The sequence below is a fragment of the Aythya fuligula genome, chromosome 10 (assembly GCF_009819795.1).
Source record: "Aythya fuligula isolate bAytFul2 chromosome 10, bAytFul2.pri, whole genome shotgun sequence".
NCBI lineage: Eukaryota > Metazoa > Chordata > Aves > Anseriformes > Anatidae > Aythya > Aythya fuligula.
This window is the reverse complement of record NC_045568.1, coordinates 20,546,120-20,561,961: the sequence shown is the minus strand read 5'-3', so window position 1 is coordinate 20,561,961 and position 15,842 is coordinate 20,546,120. Positions and strand designations below refer to the sequence as shown.

The window sequence follows — 15,842 nt, the reverse complement described above, 5'->3', positions numbered from 1 at the left end:
GACATGCCAGTACACCCATTGCACAGTCAGAATAACTATAAAATTAAACGTTAGAAAAGTTAAAAACTTGACAATCTAGCTAAGTCATACTTCTCTTATTGTAGACCCTTGCATGATGCTCGTTAACTTAACCAGAAAGACTGTTTAAGGCATTTCCTTTGGCCTCTTTTCTTCCACCAGAAAGTGAAAATAACGCAGTTTTTTTTTTTTTTTTTTATCTGAGCATCCGAAAAAGACGGCCTTCCCAACTCGTTTCCACGAAGAAGTGAAGAGAAAACAAAAAACTGCTAAGAACCTAGCTTATCAGTTCCACAGACCACAGAACAGCCCCACGTGTGCATTTTCCATGTTGTGATAGGGCAGAATTGCCTGTGCAGCTAAGACACACGGCTGCACACTGACGATGCGCGCTGTGCTGCACTGCAAGGAGCCACCAGCCACACACAACATCTCGTGAACCATCCGATGGGCCACGAACACTTCTCAAGGAAAACCTGCACACAGCCCAGTGCTGTGGGCACACACGCTGTCGGTTCTTCCCAGGCTAGCCTAGAGACTCGCTGCGCTGTGATCAGTAAGGGATCACATAGCACTGAACAAAATCAACAAGCACTTGGAGCTGACAGCTACTGCAAACCCTAAGAACACCACACAAGACTAACACACCACAAGGTCACACAGGTATGACTGATGTCTAACTTGTGTGCACAGTGATGACCACATGCGTATTCATGACCAAGAGTTGTCTCTGGCTCAATATTTGCCTTTTCACGAGACTCAGTTCTCTTAATATGGTAACGGCCTAGGCCTACTGCAGGTACATCAGAAGAGAGCTTGCTCACTATGGAGCCTGAGTCGAGTAATCTGAGAGACCAGATTGACCCGACAGATTTCTAGAAGCAGAACACAACTATAGCAACCAAGTTCAGCAACAACACCGCCAATACCTTAGGCTCTCCATTATTTTTTATTTTTATTTTTTTAGAACATAAAAGGTTTAACCTTGGACTTAGTCATGCCAGAAGAGCACAGTTTTTTCAGTCCAAGGCAGAAAGGTGGAGAGAGACAGCCTCACTTCTCTAGAAAGACTTACTACACTTCCATTACATCTCAAAATGAAGGTAACTGGCAAGTTCATCGAGAGCTCACAAAAAAAGAGCATAATCCTCAGCATTAGATTCAAACAGTCACTTTGAGGTCTACATTTCTGCCACCTAAGTAACTAAGGGCATCTGCAAGAACAGTACACAAATAGCTGTGGAAACTTAAGCAGAGTCATTTTGTGAGTAACACAAACGTACAGTTTGAAATATGTACATTACAGGTGGCCAGTGCAGTCTTCCTTGCTATTATGAAGTAGCAACTGACCATTTAAATACCACCTCAAGCAATCAGCTGTTGGCCAAGTTTACACTGCAGCTTATTTGAGCGACCTGCCAGGGTGACAGATCACACACACAGCAGTAACAGCATTTTGAGGCTGTCACAAGGCAGTTTTGCTTTGAATATTAGCTCCAGGTAGCTAAGTTTGCATGCAGGATACTCCTGTCAACTGAAGAAATAGGCATAGGATGTTTCACTCAACAGTTCTTACTCCTTCCCCCAAGCCTAGTTACATGTGAAGGATGCTAACCGACCAATACTCAGGTCTAAGAACTAACCTGCTACAGCTCAGGGAGTTTGAAGGCTTACATGGAGGCAGACTGCATAGAAGACATCTAACTTGTTACCGTTACTTGGAAGATGTTGACATATGGTCCTACAGGTCAGTCAGTCACCTAAGAAATAAATAAATCAGTGTTTGGGAGCCACAGTCAGCGTAGTTTCAGATTGAAAAAATAATCACAAGAAAGGATTTTGTTTAAGACCTCAGTCAATGAAAGCCTCACCCTTCCAGTGAGACAAAAAGCTCCATGCTTTAATTGGCAGCGAATCATCAGACACTGCTAGATCTGATATCTGTGCTAGAAAAGCAAGGACTTTACTCTAGGCGTGAAGACAAGAAACAAGCTTTTAGATGCATGCAATTTTCTCCCCAGAAATGGAACTCCAGAAGGCTGACCTGCTCACAGCCCTTCAGCTGACTAGTAAGTGCCTTTCTTAGGCGTACAAAGCACTGAGGACTGCCGAGGCTGACTCTAGCTAAACCTGCTCTTTCTGCTGAGAAAGCCCCATGGCTTTAGTTTTAGGAGCACTTCGCTTTAATAGTCTAACCACAGAACATAAAGCAGCTCAGGTATTTATACTCAGCCTTCTTCGCCCATTTTAACTTTATCAGAGAGGAGACAGACAGCCCCCAGTGCAGCGCCATGAGTTAAGCCACTCAACTCAAGTCAGTCAGTTAAGTGTCAATACAACCCTCAAAACAGAAGTTTATTGAATAGAGCTGAAGAGCAGTAAACCAACATATGCATCCACCTAAATAAAAAATCCACATATTTACAAAGTTCAGTAATTGTATAAGTTGTTCACATGCAGAGAATAATGCACAGGTTAACAATTGGTAGTGTTTGGATGCCATTAATGCTGAAAGCAGTGAAGTATATAAACACCAAACACATCAAGTTTAGCTATAGGCCAGTTAACTAAACAGTGACCTGGTCCCCCACGAAGATCCACACGTTCTAGTTTAGTTTCCATATTTTAGGCACAAGCAAGTTTGCTAAATAAAAGGACCTGTAGCAGTTCACGGTGAACTAGGGACTACAGTAGCAAGTTAATGCACCCTCTCCTCTACAGCACCAGAGTATGAATTAATTGAAATCATGCTTCAGAGAACTGAAAGGGGACAAAAAGTTAAATGCAAGTTCAGACTGAATGCAGGCAGCATGTAGTGTCTGTGCAACGGTGCGACAGTTGGTACAGAACAGTAAGGCCATGGCAGTCCAAATTAAAACTGGTTTGTCACAACTGATATGGACTAAACAGTGTTTTCAACCGAGGACCCCAGAGTAATGCAGACTCCACAGTTAGGTAAGGAAGAATCACACACAGTGTGAGGCAACACAAGCAGGTGTACCATGTATTTGTATACACTAGCAAGCTACACTGACATTACTGTATGAACAAACCAGTCTTAACAAGTCTGTCCCTTTAAATATATTGAAGTCATTGAGAAAGTAAAGCTACAAAAACATTACAATCTTTAGTTTATACATACTTCCCTATACTGTAGAAGCTAGTCAAGAAATAGGATCGATTCGTTGGCTCTCTTGTGCTTTGACACAGTTGAACATTTCATCTTGCAACTTACAGACTTTGCACATGGTTACATCAAGAAAGCAGGCAGGTCTAGAGTTGTCACAATAGCCGAGATGTTTCATAGCACCAGGTGAAACTGTGCCCAGCTATTTCATGAGCAGGAGAGACACTAGACAATTACACAGATATTGTGCTAAAGGCCAACGACTGACTCTCTACAAAAACATCAGTAATTTAAGTGTCATGCAGCCGCTCAGAATGTATATTCTGGTTTCAGATAGAGATCACTAGTATCTGGAGACAGAAAAATGTGTTTGGACAAAGTCTGATGTTCCTAGCAATTTGTTTTCATGCTGGAATACTCCAATTTTTGAAAGCTTAAACAGAACAATCCATTCCTATCCCCCAGACAAATGTTAAACAGAAGCAACAAAATGAATTTAAACAGTCGGCTCCCCTAATTCATCAGAAGAGTTTGGTTTTGTTTGTTTTTTTTAAGTGACAGGGTAAGATCTCAGCTGTAGATTAGTGATGCTGATCTGTGTCTTGTGCTCCCCTCTGCAAACAGTTTCCATTTCTCTGCTAACATACACACATCACATGCATTTGTGAGATTAGTATCCCACAACTCACGCTTAAATGTTTTCTAACTACTGTATGTGGCATCTTACAGAATTTCAATGCTGTCAGGCGTCAGCATCTTCAAGCCACTAAACACTAGAAATAAAACACTTGCTGAAAATCATATAAAAACCTGGCCCTGAAAAACCAGAACAGTGTACCATCATAGTTAACATGGTAGAGATCTTTTTTTTTTAAAAAGCCCCCCCCAACCCTCCCACCATAGATGGTTGTAAAATAAATATTTGTGCTGACTTTATGACAACTCTAGTTGTTTTGTGACATAATAGGAATACAAGTCTTCAGCAGTGCACATGAGAAATGAACTGTGAAAAGGCAGATTCTCATTACAGGATTTTTGGGTAATATCTCGTTATGGAGGGAAGTGGACAATTGAGATTATGGCCAACTGGTACTGGAGATTCCAGGAAGACTTCAGCTTCTTCTAGATTTTGAATGCTGAATAAGCCACTGAAGCGTGATATCTGAGGAGAGAGAAGAGAAGTTCCGTATTCAAGTGTTGATTTGTATTTGCATAACCAGCACCACTTTGGTATGCCCACGTCCTCAAATACGTAAGAGTAGACAGCCCTTCTCTACAGGCTGGTCCAAGGCGGATTAACAGAACCATTTTTTGAAGGCTTGCTGTCTGTGCTGTCTGGTATAACCGCCCAGAGTCCTGTGGGCAACATTTCAAGGAACTGCCTCAGACATCCAGGCTCCTCAGTCAACCACACTTCTAAGAGACTTCCGTTAATCTGATACCTTGGTCTCACTCACACACTCACTTGCAGATCAACATCACTACGTTTATGCCAGCCTGAGAGCCTGTGCTGCCTATCCTCACCTGAGGGAAGCAATCTCAGTTGGCATCAAGCTTCTCCGTACTTGAAAGAGGTTCTCTAAAGCAACTGAAATGTGCAAATACCACATCAGTGTAATGCTTGCAGCAACAGCTTCCCTACAGCATCAGTGATGCTCATCTCTGCTGTAAGCCTTGTGTGGGAAATATGACAGAAGGGAGCATCCCCTTCTCCTATCCCCTTGTTTGCATCTCTAACTGAAGGCAAAGTGACAGGGGGGTTCTTGAATAAGAAACTGTAAGAGCTCCACAGGCTGTTCATTTTTCCTGGTCAGAAGTCAAGTTCTTGATACGAAGCAGTTCTGGTATCCTGTGCAGCTTGTTCCTGTGACCACTAGACTGAAGATTTCCTCATCAGTAAATTCACATTAGGCAGCCAGTGAACCAGCATTAATCTCCTGGCAGGCACATGAAGGCATCAGGAGAAGGATGGCAGGTGTGAGATTATTCAGTATAACAAGTACATGACACTAGTATTTGTAATTACATAGTACCATGGTTTCTGCCTTTAAATTCCAAAAATTTTACAGCAATTGACATCAGCACCAGAAAAATCTATTATTTGGCTGCCTGGAGTAGTGACTGGCACAGGCCACTACGTGAACATCTTAGATAAACCAGAGAGGGAAGACGATTATTTCATGAGAATGACTGATGAGGAAAAACTTGCTGCAAGGACTTGCTAGCATCTACAGCCTCAAAGTGAAGCTGAGTTAAGAGCACTGGACAGAAGGATAAAATTTAGGGCAAACTAATCGTGAGACTAGTCAGGTATTTCCTGCAAACTAATTAAAGGCAGCAGGTGTCATAGTAGGCTATGATATGCTTTGCTAACTACAGCCCCTTCACAAACTAACACCAGTCAGGCTTCCTCTCTGCCATCAGGAGTCATACCACATTTAACCAGTGCAGTTAAGTGTTGCTGTTGGATTTGTTACCAGTTTCCTGAAGGAAGAAGGCTTATGTTTAAGAAGTCACAATCCCCCGATCCATTCTGATGGTCTTTATAATGCATAACATTTTAGGTTAATAGTTACCTATATTATCTTTCTCTTTGCATGAAATTGAGTAGCAGCAGATTTCTCTGTCCTGAATAGCAGCAAGGTTCCTACAAAAGAGACAAAATTTAAACACACACTCCCCTTATAACGAGTACTCTTACATTGAGAATCTAAACTGCTCCCACTTCTCAGTGTAACTTGTTTCTGTACGATGTTTCAGTTACCACCTGTTGCTGCGTTTTCTACTTATAACACAAGTTTTTCATCTAACATCCCTATGTACATCAATGCCTTTATCGAGTTAACACAGCTTTTCTTAGGAAGAGTTAGACTTACATCTTTTCAATTAGTTGTTTCTCATCCAAAGCGTTAGGAAGGTCTCTCTTGTTTCCAAGTACTAGAACCTGAAATCCAAATCAGAAGAAAACAGTTGCACCTCTTTTTTTAAAAAAGTTTCAGGAGAGTCTGACAAGCAGTCAACACTAGACTTAAATCCAAGGGATGAAGACACTTAGTAGTAAACCAGGTCAAGAGGGAAGATGTACCTAGTCACAGGGAAAGGGGGGGGTCCAAATAAACTCTTGTGAACTGGTGTGTTCTCACACTTGCTTTTTGTGCATGTGTGAACAATTCCAATGAACTTTCAGCTGAAGTTTCCCAAACTTATGTGGTATTTCTGTACTATCTGAGTAACAGGCACTACAGCAACTAGAAGAGCACAAACCCATATGGTAGAATATGGTTCTCTAAATTACTGCTCTACTTTTTTTTTTTTGTGGGTACTGAGCAAATATTATCACTGCAGGAACGATCAAGGTCAACAATTGTATCTAAGGCACTAGGGAGAGGTATTGCTTACAGTGCTTACACTGGACTTAAAGAGGTCAAGACACTCTTCAGATGCACTAAACTATGAGTATTTCTAAAGAAAGTTTAATACTGATGTAAGACAATAATACTTACAGGGATTCCTTGTAACTGTGGCTTATCTAGAAGATTGTGCAGCTCATTCCGAGAGGCTTCTATTTTTTCACGATCTGCAGCATCTACCATGTAGCTTTAAGAAGAATTTAACGTTAGTTCAGCAGGACTCAACTACTTCAGAAACAGCAGTCTTTGCTTTAAACTGTCAGGTCTGAGCACATTCAAAGCTTTAAACAAAGCTAGGTCTTCCGAGCAAGGAATTCGGTTCTTTTCAAAGAAATTCCCCACAATCAGAGTAGTGGGAAAACTCTTTCCGTTAAGACTACTCTGCCATCCAAGTCAAACTGGAAGAAGTTAGTACTCAGGATTAGACACTGATGAGAAAATAACGCATCCTGAGCCCTGAACTTGAGGGTACAGAAGTTACTTAATACGGTTGCAGTACAGTTTCAGAATTAATACGAGCACACCGAGTCCATTATGTGCTACTACACTAGATACAGAAGAGAAGCAAGTCTGCAGTTAAATGTAAGCCTAGGGAAAATGACACTTACACAATAGCATTAACTCCCCTGCAGTATCGTTCCCACATGCTTCGGAATCGTGGTTGCCCTCCTATATCCCAGATCTTAAGTGGAAGGAAAAAAGACAATTTAGCCATACACTATTTAAGCATGTCATACATACAAGACAAGCAGTCAAAACAGTTTTCTTCTTTCCCTATACCAGCTGCAGGACCTTTCGCTTATTAGAACAGAAATAATCTCTGCAAGCAGTGAAAATGCTGGTCAGATCTCACAGGCCCAATAGTATAAGATATAAACTAGAACATCTTCTATCAAATGCATGAAAACCTGTGTATTAAGTTTTCACAGATGCATACTGTAGAATACATGAAAACACAATGCACCAACTTCACACTCTGGTTATGACTTAAGCTTTGAGCAATACTGAAGAGCGGAAGAAGAACAGGACGTGTGGGCCCTCGAAATGTGAAAATTAACTCAGGTTAAAGCCAGACATCATTACTAAAGCATTGCTTTAACTAGTCCATGAATCTGGAAATCAAACACTGCTTCTCATTTAAGGAACTCCATAAATAAACCTAAGTCTATTCTTATGCTATTTTACAGATTTAGCTGAGCCTCTTCAGTTTGCTATACTTGTCCCAACGGTGGGAACAAAATAGAGTAAGTGCACAATTTTTAAACTAGAACCTGAAGACAATTTTGTATGGGTTTATAAAGGAAGACAGTCGACGTTAACATACCTTTATTGTAACGTTACCCTTTGTAACTTTTCTCATGTTGAAGCCCACAGTAGGAATCATATCTTCACTGAATTGACCTGACTGGAGAAAAAAAAAAAAAAAAAAGAAAGTTAAGTCTAGCACTTCTCATACAACTAGTTTATGTGGTAAAATACCACAAGCTTTTCTAGCCTTCCAGTTGAAGGCCTTATAGCCAGGAAGTCACAGGTATTACACTGATGTGTGTTGCAGCTTGCACGGGCAGTCACAGCGTTTCTTAAAAGCACTTAAATAATCTTTCAAGCCTTGAGGGAGTCAGAGGCACAAAGTTACTGGTAGAGCGCTGCTTTACGTAGCTGAACAGACGGACAGCCAGGACAAGTATAGGACGAAAGCCATTCACCTGCTTCTGCTGGAGCCACGTTCTGTGCTTTGGGATCTGCTAGGCTCCTGGCAGCTCAAAACACCCAGCTGCTCCTCTGATGCAAGCTACTCTGTGGGCAACATTTGCAGTAATAAATCACTCTCGTGGAGTAAGCCTTCAACCCACAGGTATGGTTAGCACCTGAGGAGTCTTAAAAGGCTGGCAAGTGGAAGGACCTGCCAGGGCTGCCTCCTGTGTGGCTAGTGCCCAACTCGTTCAGCAGTGCAAGAGGTGACCAAAGCAAGTGGAGAGCATTTCCTCCTGCTTCTACCAGTTCAGCATCACTTTCAGCTCTGATATAGCTGCTGCAGAACAGCGATGCATTAGGGAGGCTCTCTAATGGCAGAAGTTTTACTATCACTTACACTTTTATCTCTAACAGTCTGAAAGCCAAGTTCACAGCTATCTCTGGTAGCTGGCCCAGCAGTCACAACACGTGTTATCGACGGCAGTACAGGTTTCTCCCATGCAGCCTTGGCTATCTGGCAGAAGGCGAATCTCAGCCACAGCGGGCGTTATGCATCTCACTACATCCACTGCATTTAACAGAACCAGTCACAGCAGATTTGGAAAAAAAAGGTCAACTCAGATGCATTCGGTTGTTTAATTACTGCTCGATATCACAGCAGGAGGAAGGCTGCTTCTCTCCCCCCAAGCTGCACAGAGAAGCCAGCCTGAATGAAAACCCCTTTTAGAACAGCTGAAGCAGACATCACATCACCCTACAAGTTAGGGCCCAGCTGCTCACGAGCTGGAAGTATTGGCTTAGTCTGACTGGACATGCTTTGACATGTTTTTGGACACGCTACATGTTTTTTGGAGCCCGCAACCAGAAGTTTGTAACATCAGTGCTCTGTCATTCAGCTCTTGACCTAAAAACCCCACAGGTCTGTTCCCCTCCCCAGTAGAACTGCCAGCCTCCCCTAGCAAACCAAAGCCAGAAGCCTCACACAATACACAATGTAACACTAAAATACATTGAAAACATATGGATGACAAGCTCATTTCTGCTTATTTGGCCCAACTGAAACTCTTCAGCTGAAAAGCTAAGTGGCACTTTGTTCTGGTTGACCTCCAAAACAAACCTATCCAGAGCTTGAACATGAAGGCAGCAGCCCCCTGAACAGGCGGTGATTTGTCTCGTTTAAGCTCTGCTTCCCAGATGTACAGTTATACAGAGAGTCTTAGAAGGAAATTGGAAATAACTAAGTCCTTGAACCTAAGGAATGTAACTAAAAACAGTGATGACCTAAAAATGAACAACTTAAGCCTCTTTAAGCAGATGTTTTGCATTTCCATTTGAAAGAAGTTTAAACTGCCTAGACTACACAGAAGAACACGCAGTGGTCTCCCACAGCGCCGCTTCAGGAACTGCTCAAACCTTTCTGCCAAGTTCAGCGAGGTGGGTGCACAACCTCAGCACCTCCTGCGTAGCTTCCCCTTACAGCCTTGAAAGCCTAGTGCCCAACTTGGCCATTTCAGCCCGTTTGATTGTGTGTGATCCAACAGCAGAAGGGTAAGCATTGCTTCCACGTTTGATGCAGTTCAGCTCAAAGCATGCACTGCCAGTCTTGCCTTTGAAGGGTCAGCTTGCCACGGTTGCTCAAGAACCACTGCATTCCTCCCTCTGCAGTCACACCCTACACCCACATCTTCCAACCAAGCACCTCCTGAACACTCCCTGAACTTCCACTCCTGTGCTACTTCACAGCACCCCACATGTTGTTAGCTGTTCCTACTCCCAGCTCCTTCCAGACCCTTCAACAGAGAGCTGCTCCCATCAATAGCTTATGCTCTCCCACTGCACCTTCAGAACACAGATTCCTTCAGATAAGAGGAACTCCTCATCTGTACACAGTTCTGTTTGAGTTGGGCTTCTCCCCGCCTCCCCCCATACAAACACAAAGCAGATTACTCAGCCCTATCGCTCGTTTTCACAATATGATGCTTTCTCCTCCTAAAATAGGCCTCAGCTTCCAAACAAGTCCGATAAGCACAGAAATATTTTCAATCCCCAGTCTGGAAGTACTGGCTGTTGTCACACATTGCTCAAACACTCAAGGACAGCAGAGTAGCTGCCTGCAAACCTAGCCCCAGCATCTGTTTTCAGCACCCGTGAACACTCCGACAGGCAGACGCTGTACTTCATCCAGGCCTCCCGGATCAGCCCCGTGCACTGCAAGTGGCTGTGAACTCAGCCCGTAGCTCTGAGGCCACACAGACCATACAGCACGAACAGAAGCTGTTCACTGAAGGTCACAGAACAGACTCAGTTCGCTCTCCTCCGTAAGTGGAAGATAAGAGGGAGACTAAACGGACTGAATTCCAGAGACCGCAGAAAGAACCTGCACGGTTAGTCTTCAAGCCTCTGGGTTTGTAAGATGCTCCCTTTACAAAATTCCATGCTCCTGGAAAACCCAAGCACATGATGTATCAGACGTTTAGTGTCATCCAGTTCCTACTGTCAGGAACATCGGCAGGCAGTTCCACAGCATTTGTATGAAGGTATTTGAGTATTAGAATTGCCCCTGCAACAGTGACTGAGATGAGCTACAAGTGCCCTCTGGTATCTATTCCTCACGTATCTGGCCTCTATATTCCCCTCACACTCGGTACGTTATGGATAACAGGCAAGCAACAACCCTTTTGAAAGCCTCACATCTGCCTACAGTCACCTCACTATTAACTGGGCCCTGGTGCACAAAACCATGAGGCTTAAGTGCCAGCAGCACAGGGAAGCTCAGTGTGGAACTGCCCAGTGAAGACCACCTCGACCCAACAGTTCTCGTACTCCGGGTCAGGCAGTAAGTCACAGCCAGTGCTAGACCTGAAGAACAGTAAGAGGCTCATCCACCAGGGCCTCAGTGACCAGCTACAAGATCACCACCCCGCTGCCTGCACAAGGGGATTCTTCACAGCAACACAGAGTGGTGGGGCTGACCCTGGTTTGCATCCCAAAGCTAATGTGATTCATTACTGTTGTACAGATTTCTTCATATCAGCTTTGTTACTGCACAAAGACTCCAGCCAGGACACTCCTAGTCCACCTGAAGTCCCGCTGTTTGCCCCTACATTTCTGCCTACACTACGAAAAAAGCTGCATCTTACAAGTTATTTTCAAAAAGCAGGCATTTTAGCATGATGTAAAGCTACCCCTACATCATGCCACTTCTGCAGCATCGACGGCCTCGACCACAGGCGTGCATCACACACGGGCAGGTCAGCTCCCCGCTCCCTGCAGTCACCTCCCTCTTGAAGTACTCCAGTGTTCCAGTACTTGCGACCACACTCAGAAGCTCCCAAGCTACAGGAGAACTCAAGACCATGACAACAGACAAACATTTCTATTTGAGACCACTTGGGGTACAGCAAGCAGGACCTCAAAGACAGGACTAAGAGCAGGTGAGTCACTTCGTGTTGCCTTATTACCTAATGAAGTGAGGCAATCCGTTTCAATAGGCGGCTGCAATTAACAAACACTTCGCTGAGAGGTGTATCCCACTTCCCACTGACAGATGTATCCCTCTGCTCACCGACGTGCTCCAAAGCCTCAGCATAAACTATTTACAGCCCACCTGGGTGCTTCAGAAGGCACTAAGCCAGCACTGGGGCTGGTCAGAACAATCCTTTACCATACTCCTCCAGGATAACTCTAAGACAAAGTTACATGTAACAGTCACAGGGACTGAAGGAAGCCACAGCTGCTGCTGCCCAGCGGAACCGTTCACTCCGAGGAGCTTCATTTGATGTTGCCTCTTTCCAGGGACCAAAGCCTCACTCAGAGGCTTGTCAGACACGCCACAGCTAGAGAAAACACTCACTGATTCAGGCCTCGACAGAAATCCTGAAAAGAGATCTTATGTGCCCTATCAGCACAAACAGAACAGGTTAAGCTCAGCTCTTACACCCGACAACCCCACGCGGGCAGCCTGCCTTGCCTCCCCGCCCACCCGGCAGCTCCCCTCTCCTGCCCGCTGCAGCCCAGCCCCCGGAGCTGCAGCGCTCTGGACGCCTGGACCCAGGATGGGGGCACACGAGGTTTGGGGACAGGCAGCGGTGCCCCTCCACGGAGCTCCTTCCTGCCGGCAGCGGCACCCTGCTGCCTGGGAGCCGCCCGTTTCTTCGAGTCATGTTGCAGCTGCGCCACGTGACGGAGCTGGGTTGCTTGTCCTCCCTCCCGCTGTGACTTGCAGCTCCGACAGCAGGTCTGATGAAAGCCCGCGGCCCGGCGAGCGGCAGAAGATGCTGCGGACTCCAGAAAGGAATGGGCACCTCCAGCCCTCGGCTAAGGAGCTCGCCGTGCCCGGCGCGGTACTGGGATGACACGCAGTTTCTCTGAAAGGAGCCACAGGCCATCTACTTTATGGAAATTAGGAGCAGGAGGAAATGATATCCTCCCTTGTGAGCAAGTTTACTCACGCACACGGAAAACTTATGCTAAATATCTAATTAGAGGCCGTGACTAATAGGGAGCCAACAGCAAAGCAGAAGCTGCAGAAGCTGCAGAAGCTGCATCCAGCTGTAAGCAGATCTCTCTGCTGAGGTTGCTAAGCCCCCAAACTAAGTTTGGTCTGGTTACAGACTGAGTCCCTGCTCAGACCAGAAAGATAAATACAGCCCAAACCAGCTCACTGCCCACAAACACTGCTCCAGAACTGGACTGTCTGCTTCTCATGGCATTTCCACCTCACCAGTCATGCAGGAGTTGTATCAAGCCTCCAACGTAATGGGCTCGAGTCTTCCCTCTAGTTACAAGTGCCTGGTTTAAGTGGGGCCCCATAGCAGACACAGGACTACACCAGAGATTCACGTTCAACTCTCTGCTGTCAGGACGCTGCTGACAGCCCTCTGCTAGGCAGAACGCAACCTTAAGCTACACCCTGGCATGTAACCCAGCTCTTAAAGCTATCTACAGGCCTCGCATCTTGCTGTGTCATTCCTTTCGTTTCAGTTTTATGGAATCCCAGTGCCTGACAGCTACTTCCACCCAAAGCATTAACAGGCCTGCAGAGAGCAGTTATTCTTTTCCAGCACTAATTTCCCCGCGCACGCTCTGAACCAAAGGCAACACCTGAGAAGAGGTTGGCTCTGCACGCCACGGACCGCATTGTGCTGACAACGAAAGCTCACGCTATTTTTCTTAAGCCAATAACAAAAACCTAAGCAAGTTTCCCTCACTCTGTTTTTTCTTAAAGAGGCACTAGATTTCCTAATTATAAGCCTCAGAAATGTGCCTTACTGCTTCCAAACTTGAAGCAGTAAACGATCCTGTGTCTTATGCATAATGACTTCCTTATTTCACTCAGTTTTGCAAGCCCATTTGAATGACACTTACTCAGATAAATTTCTGGGTGTGATCTTAATGAGCAGGCGAAACCTTGCAAGATTCAACCCCCAGCAAAGCAAGCTGGACGCAGTTGCCAGCTTTACTCGCAGTGCTTTAACCACCTGGGACAATCTAGATGGACTAAAATGCTGTGTGACCACTGCAGCTCTTCCCTGGTACTCCACATTACCTGCAGCAGTTTCTCCTAACTCCTTGAAGGAGCTGTGCTTCGAAGCACAGAAGAGCAGTACTTCAACACGTGCCATCGCCACCTGGGACATCATAAGGGGAGAAACCTGCAGAGTAATGCCAGAACCCAAACTCAATGCAGGCACACACGTACCAGTGCCAGCTCAGGGCCCACATATGGAGGTGCTCATGAGTTCCACTCGCAGAAATCCAGGAGCAGAGGGAGCTGCAGCCACTGGCGTGTGTGGGTAAAGGCTTCTGGAGTCCTCAGGCGAGTCCAGCAACTTTTCCTTAACACAACCAGGCCGAGGAAATGTGACCTTTAAATTAGGGGAGACCCACTTCACGTGGGTATCATGAAGACCACTAAGAACTAGCGTTCAACTGCACGAGAGCTCTGTTAGCTTTTGACACTCTCCCTGGCCCAAGAACCACGTGTCACTGCAGAAGAACGAGTCGTTTTCCCTATCCAGTTTCCCAACCGTGGCACTTCAACAAACACATCCACAAAAACACCCAGAACTTTGCGACGACGCCTCACGGCAGAGGCTGGAGGTCTGCTTGGGCCTGAAGTCGTAGCCACCACCTCCCTGATCGTAGGGGCGCTGTGCAGGGCCGGTGCCGGGCCCTGCGGAGCACCAAACCTGCCCACATCGCCCCCCCCTCCCGCCGAGCAGCCTCCCCTTCACGGCTCGGCGATGGCAGCGCTCCGTGCGGGAGGCCTCCCACACCCAGCTGCGGGCGGGGAGCGGGCCCGGGCTCCGCAGCCCTGCAGGAGGGGCCGGGAGGAGGCGAAATCGGGAGAGAGGCGGCGAGGGGAGCCCCGAAACCGCGGCCGGGCCGGGCCGGGCCCCCTCAGAGCCCCCCTCAGGGCTCCCCTCAGGGCTCCCCTCAGGGCTCCCCTCAGGGCCCCCCTCAGCCCCCCGCGGGCCGCTCACCGCGATGACGTTGACGAAGGTGGTCTTGCCCGAGTACTGCAGCCCCACCAGGGTGAGCTCCATCTCCTCCTTCCAGAAGAGCGAGCGGAACCAGTCCAGCAGCCGGGACAGCAGCGCCAGCATGGCTGCGGCCGGGCCGGGCCGGGCCGGGCCGGGCCCTCGCTGACGGGACCGGGACGGGGCCGGGGCCGGGGCCGGGGTCGGGGTCGGGGCCGGCGCTCCCGCGGCTCTCGGGCACCCGCGCTGCCGGGCTCGCCCCCGCGCCGCGCTCACGTGACGCCGCCGCCGCAGCGCCCCCTGCCGGCAGCACGGCCGCACTGCGCCCCGGGAGGACCCCGGCGGGCGGAGGGAGGGGGGGGAGGCTGGGCGCCGCCGCCATCTTGGGGTGGGCGCTGGGGAAGGCGGGGAGGTGGGGCTGTGGGTTCCGACGGGAGAAATGCGGAGGAAATGTTTTTGTAGTAAATCTAGAAAGCGGCTCAGCGGCATTGCTGGCTGTTCTCACACCTGGTCTCCAGTTTCTGCCCTGTGTAGAGTTTTCAGGGATCTCGCCATGGGTGCTGTGTCTCCGCCAGTCACCTACCCGAAGCCGGTTGTTTGCCTCCCCATCTAACCTAACCCTGGCTCTGTACACAAAACTCCGTAACAGGTGGAGGGAGATCAGAAATCCCCAACTCTTCAGGAGAAAAAGAACACAAACCAGCGCATACACCTGCCTTTTTATTATTATTATTACTATTATTTAAGCAGAGGTGGCAGGAGCAGTGCAGAGTGACGCACTGGACACCTTCACCTACATAGCAAACACCCCTCTATAAACAACCCGTCCGTCCTTGGGGAGGCCCTGCAGAGGAGCTCGGTGTATATAACCCATACCATCCACCAACCTGCCCCAACACCAGCTCCACAGAGTTCCCCTGCGGCACCTGCTGAGCGAGGCCAAGGCAGAGCAGGTGGAGGCAGAGCTGAAAAACGAACACAGGAGGGTCCCTGAGGTGCCCAGGGGAAGAGAACCTTGTCCTTTCACCTGAAGCACGCTCTTTTTACCTCAGGATTTCTTACAATGCTGCAGAAAAATTGTTATCGCTCGAATCCCCTCCATTAAGAGAT

At 47.1% G+C, this 15,842-nt stretch overlaps 1 protein-coding gene across 1 annotated transcript; it reads right to left on the bottom strand.

Annotated features, from left to right (window-relative positions):
- Positions 1-217: 217 nt before the first annotated feature.
- ARL8B (ADP ribosylation factor like GTPase 8B) lies at positions 218-14,967 on the bottom strand. The gene is made up of 7 exons (XM_032193892.1): positions 14,736-14,967; positions 7,880-7,960; positions 7,164-7,237; positions 6,649-6,742; positions 6,022-6,089; positions 5,722-5,792; positions 218-4,307 (listed from the first exon to the last, which is right to left on the bottom strand). Exons 1-7 carry the CDS (start codon positions 14,856-14,858, stop codon positions 4,258-4,260), a joined length of 561 nt encoding a protein of 186 aa, XP_032049783.1. The 5' UTR covers positions 14,859-14,967; the 3' UTR covers positions 218-4,257.
- Positions 14,968-15,842: the final 875 nt, after the last annotated feature.

What these genes read in the sequence shown, in the direction of transcription:
- ARL8B (XM_032193892.1), bottom strand. Translation starts at nt 14,858, where the DNA reads ATGCTGGCGCTGCTGTCCCGGCTGCTGGACTGGTTCCGCTCGCTCTTC. An exon ending in CACAGTTACAAGGAATCCCT is followed by an intron (nt 6,090 to 6,648) that starts GTAAGTATTATT and finishes TTTGGATTTCAG; the next exon opens with GTTCTAGTACTTGGAAACAA. An exon ending in CAAAGAGAAAGATAATATAG is followed by an intron (nt 4,308 to 5,721) that starts GTAACTATTAAC and finishes CTCTCTCCTCAG; the next exon opens with ATATCACGCTTCAGTGGCTT.